Source organism: Teleopsis dalmanni, chromosome 1 (genome assembly GCF_002237135.1).
Source record: "Teleopsis dalmanni isolate 2A chromosome 1, ASM223713v2, whole genome shotgun sequence".
NCBI lineage: Eukaryota > Metazoa > Arthropoda > Insecta > Diptera > Diopsidae > Teleopsis > Teleopsis dalmanni.
The window spans coordinates 141116076-141121592 of NC_051846.1; the positions used below are offsets into that span (position 1 = coordinate 141116076).

Sequence of the window (5517 nt, forward strand, 5' to 3'; positions counted from 1 at the left end):
TTTTGAGAGGTAGATTATGATAAGTGAGGATATATTGTATGGTTTCAAGTTCCGATATGAGGTGACTTGAGTGTAGTCCTTTTTGGGCTTGGGTGTCATCATAATTTAAGATAGCTTTCAGTTGTTTCGAAAATACGCAGTCCTTAGAATAGCATTATAAATGAAAAGATGCTGGTCTTTGCCGATTTGTAGGATCTCTTTCAACATTTTCGCTGTTATTAGGTCATAGCCTGGGGCTTTTTTGGTATTTAAATTTTTGATTTCGTTTTTTAGTGGTTTTTATTGAAGTAAATCGTCGTTTTGTAGTTTTGTGTGAGGGAAGCCAGAGGGTCTAGTTTTGTTAATGTAGAGTTTGGGGTGAATACATATTCAAGGTGATCTTCAAAAGCAGTGCCCAATAAATTGTGCTGGTGACAAGTGTGGAATAAAATTTTTGTGTTCTATGCGATTTTTTTCTTTAAGTAGTCTCTGCAGTGCTTTCGTAAGATTCTTAAGTTGTCTTTCAATTCGGGTGGATCTTTGTTGTTGTTATTGGGGTCGTACTTGTCGTTTCACCTGTATAAGGGTTGCATTTTCGTTCTATGTGTGATAGTTTATAGGTTTGTGAGGTATTAGGTCTGGGGTTGATATTCGAGCGGCTTGCTGTAGTAGAGCTGTGAAGTCCTGCGCGGCCTTGTCTATTTCATCATTTGATTTTAGGGAAGTGTCGGTGTTAATATGTGAGCTAATATATTTTCTAAAATTTTAGTCAATTTGTGTGTTGATTTGTAAGTTTTTCTTCGAATTTTGGGTTGACTATTGTTGTATTTTTAATCAGAATAAAAGTCGGTGTGTGATCAGAGGAGAGTTTTAAGGATGGCTCTGTAGCAATTTGTTTTTTTGTTTAATGTAGGTGGGAGTGCCAGTGGAGGTTATGTCAAGGTCGAGTTTTGATACCATGTTCATCAGGGATTTTCCTTTTGGTGGTATAAGTCTTGAGCTCCAGAATGTATGTTTGGTATTATAGAAGCCGGCCGCTATGAATGTGGGTCCTAGCTTTGTAAAATATTCTTCAAATTGCGGTTCCGTTATTTCATACCTTGGTGGACAATAAATTGAGGTTATAGTCAGATCTTTTATGTACTTTTCTAGGCATATGCTTGTCCCCTGCATATATTCTGCCCGCATCTTGCTCGTCCATTGGGGTGTTTCGTATCGTAGAGTATGTAACCAGGTTTCTTAAGGTAGCTCTTTTCGTTAAAATGGGTTTCTGAGATAAACATTACGTCAATTTGATGTAATTGTAAAAACAATACAAGTTCCTTTTTATGTTGGCTTAAGCCGTTAGCATTCCAGAAGCAAAATTTTGATTGCATTCATGGTTTAGATAGGTTTGAAAGTAGGATTTTTTGATGTTGAATCATTCTCTGCATCATATTTTGGTGGTCATAAATTGTTTCATATCTTACATAAACAGTTGGATCATGTTTTTGATATTTGAAGATGGCTTAGTAGAGATTTCATTTTGGGTGTTGCTTGAGCCAGCGAATCCTGTAACAGCGTTTGCATATGACATTCGGGAACATGTATTGTTGGACTACTGACTGAGAGCGGAGACCCAATGCTGGAAACATTCTCTGTTTTTTGGTAATATATACTACATATTCTTTGTAATTTGCAGTGTTGTTACCATTGTTACCATCACAATTTCTGTATTTTTATGTATTTTTTTTTATGTTCAGTTCTTAGTGGGGTGAAAGTCACCACATGCAACGCAAATACTGCAGAGTGTGCAATAGGACTTCGAATATCCATATTCCTGGCAATTAGTACATTGCACTGGATTTTTACGCTTATGCGGTTCTTCTACTGATATTTTTGTGTGGAGTAGGAACTTTCTTTCAAACTCTTTTTCTGCGAGCGCTTCTTTAATTTCTGATGTGTTCAGACCCAGTTCTATTCTTCTTATAAACACTATTAATCCTGGTATGTGTAAACTTTTTACCATTTTTTTCGAGGTTATTTACAACTGTTCTGTATTGTTTTTCTTCGTTGATCGAAATTTTTGTTTCATCGACATTTCCTTTACGAAGAGGCACAACGTGAAATGAATCTTTTCCATTACTTTGTGTTAGGGAGTATATGGGAGTGTTTGAGTTTTTTTCACGCAGAAATATAGGTGCCGGTTTCTGGGTAAGGGCTGGTCGGGTATTTTTATCATCTTCGGTTAGAACGGCAAATTGATTCGCTGTTGAAATATTTTCAATTTTTCGCGATTTTGTTGAATTCGTATTATTAGGATTTTCTGGTTTCGGGCTTCCTTCCATACTAATAATGACAGATTCTTTTGAATTGATGAAGTAAAAGTTAAACGACCTGTAGTGAAAGTCATCATGATAATTAAGGAGACATGTGAATTGCAGCAGCTACAACAACATACGCAAAAAATTTACACCCAGCAGTTCTATAGAAGACAACTCTTGCTAGGCACTAGGACACGAATTAGTTCAAAGGAACTAGTGAAATGTGTGGTCTGTGAGGATGAGTGAAAGCGCCACTTAGAATATATGAATTTCTCAATGCTTTTTTTGAACAAAATTTAATAGTGTATTCTATTATTTTTAAACAAAAGAAAACGAAAACAAATGAGAAACGAAGAAATTCAACCATAGAGCTATTTAGAGCTATATGTTTTGGAACTAGTGCATCAAAGAATATCAGAGAATAAAAATATGTTGGATTAATCGGTCATTTTTGATTACAATGTGGAATAACTTATATTTTGTGGTTTTGGGTAAATAAGTTCTTTTAAAAATATATAACATTATAAGGCTAAACAATCATTTTCAGATGTTATCACAAACAATGCAGGATCGGCTATTACTATTCAAATACACACATCGTACTACAAATAGTATTCAATATGCCGCAAACTAAAGATATGTATGTATTTCTAAAGTCATCTACAACCTTGTTTATCCATTAATTATATATATACGCAATAAACGTAACACTTCATGAAAATGATTGGTGTAAGTTTTGGAGATCTTTGTGAATGGAGAAACTTCTTTTGAAACTAAATGTTGTACTCTATCTACGCTGCTGCTGTCAGTGGACTATTACAGTTGGAGTGATCTTCTATATAATATATATTTCTTATTTTAATATATATTTCATTAGATAAACCAATGACAGTAAAATTGTAGCCCAAAGTGACAATAAAGCAGTCTTCCCCTACAACGATTTGAGAACTACTGCTGATACTGCTCAGAAAGCAACTTTCATTTCCAAGCTTTAGTCGATTGATTTCATTCATCAATATCTTTTATAACATTTCTAACATAGAAGTTCTATTTTTCAACTATATTGAAGGTATTAAGTTATGTGAGACATAATTTATTCATTTTATTTGGGCATGATAAGACAATATAGTAAACAAAAGTATTTTCGTTGAGAAAGATTCTGATTTAAATCTGTTTTGTGCCGTGGAATAAATTAATTAAAATCATCAGTGACATTTAGGATCCAATAAGAGTATCTGCACTAAAAACCGCAAAGTTGTCAATTAGCCTCCTAATGAGAATGTAAAATCTATTAGTTTTGTTTTAAACCGATACACCACAAGTCAAGTTAAGAAAATGAGTCTTATGTATAGACAGTTGTTCAGAAGTCTATGAAGCAATGTTAATAAAGATAATATAAATGTCCACCATATTAAAGCAAAATAATAACTATTGAGAGCTATAAAAGAATTTATTAATTAGTTTGCTGCGGTATTCAAATAATTAATGTATATATAGGCATTATATAACATTAAATTAATTTCGATTCAATGGGATTAGCGTCCAACTCCCACACCAAAACCTCCACCGGCACCAGCTCCAACGCCAACACCAAGTTGCGCGTCTCCATATGCTGAGGCACCTCCATAAGAACCAGCGCTTCCACCTCCATAAGAACCAGCCAAACCACCACCATATGAACCAGCAGCACCACCTCCATATGTTGCGCCAGAATCTCCATTACCTGTAATTAGTGAAATGCTTTAATTGAATCCCATATTTAGAAATATTATCCTTATCCTAACATGTCGTTATGCTGAATAGGAGGAATCCTAATAATAAAATCTTGTTCATTTTGACTTTTAGTTTTGTTCTCGTTTAGTACTAACTATACAAAATAAAATCGAACTATTGTACAGATAGATCACGTTTGCTTGGGTATATATACTATTCGGAAAACAGATTTATAGTTTTTAGAAATTGAAGGTCACTTAGCAAACGCTTACGTTACACACGAGCAATTCGATACGCTCATTACAAATGTTAACTAGCGGAACCTTTTAGTTTTCTTAACAGATTTAACAAATTTGTTATTTTATATCACAAAAAATTGACTAAAAGTTCTCTAGACTCTCTTCTTTAAATTGAAGTTGATGAATAGTTAGTTATATAAACCAAAAATTGTTTACTGATTTACGATTCCATAACTCAATCTATAGTCTCAAAATTATGTTAGTACTGAATTAATGATATAAAAATAATCAATTTCTCTAAGAGACAAATATACGTCAATCAGTTGCTTTTTAATTGGCAGTGGGACGCGAGCTGAACTTACAATATTCCATATGCGGCTTTTTATGTTGTCCCTGTTCAATGATTTGGTATTTCAGATTAAGTGAAGAAGATTCATGTAGTCTACTATCGTTATCTCTGTGAGGTCAATAAAGAAACTGTTTCTAGACTTGAGAATAATATATATATATAAATGAATACTTTTTATATCCGCATTTCCAAGAAGAAACATAGAAAATGATTGATTGGTTACACTCTTTATATGGAAGTGATAAACGGAAATGGGACTACTTGTATTATATAAATATATTGTAATAATCGTATTCATTTATATTTAAATATTCTCTTAAATATAATTTATTCTGAGTGATTAATGGATCCTTTACGAGTTCTTACAAGTCGTGGGTAAGCCTTAATAACTAATTTGAGAATTTCTCAAGAAGATTAATAATTCCGAAATTAGAATGACTTAAGCCATACATTTAAGCTAACTGTAGGGTAATATTACTATCGAAGTACTGTGTGAGGATATTTATTGGACTGGTTAGTTCAAGACTAACAAATAAAATAAAAAAAATAACTAAATAGTAAAGGCCGCAGAGTTTTCTTAAGATAAGAATTTTTGAGAAAATTTATTGAAATTTGAACAATACAAGATATAGGTTTACCTGGACTTTCTACGAATATTATACGGTATCCGTTTGCACTCATACCGCAAACCCGATTATTAATAATTCGAGGTTCTTGAATTAGCAGGATGTCCTCTTCTTTTTCAGTTAGGCGAAGGATTGGTGCTGACGAGGCAGTTTTAGAGTGTTGGAGATTAATTTGCACGACCTTCAACATACCTAAGAGTTTTCGACCACGGTGTTGTTCAGCTTGTCCTCATCGGACATTAATGAGGATGACGGATGACGACAAAATACTGCCTTCATCGTCGGAGGAAAGGATGCTGATATTATCA

At 33.6% G+C, this 5517-nt stretch overlaps 1 protein-coding gene across 1 annotated transcript; it reads right to left on the reverse strand.

The window, feature by feature from the left end:
• Positions 1-3757: 3757 nt before the first annotated feature.
• On the reverse strand, positions 3758-4187 carry LOC119666864 (glycine-rich cell wall structural protein-like). Its single transcript, XM_038076146.1, has 2 exons — positions 4067-4187; positions 3758-4005 (listed from the first exon to the last, which is right to left on the reverse strand). The coding sequence occupies exons 1-2, from the start codon at positions 4113-4115 to the stop codon at positions 3818-3820; spliced, it is 237 nt and encodes a 78-aa protein (XP_037932074.1). The 5' UTR covers positions 4116-4187; the 3' UTR covers positions 3758-3817.
• Between the last annotated feature and the right edge of the window lie 1330 nt (positions 4188-5517).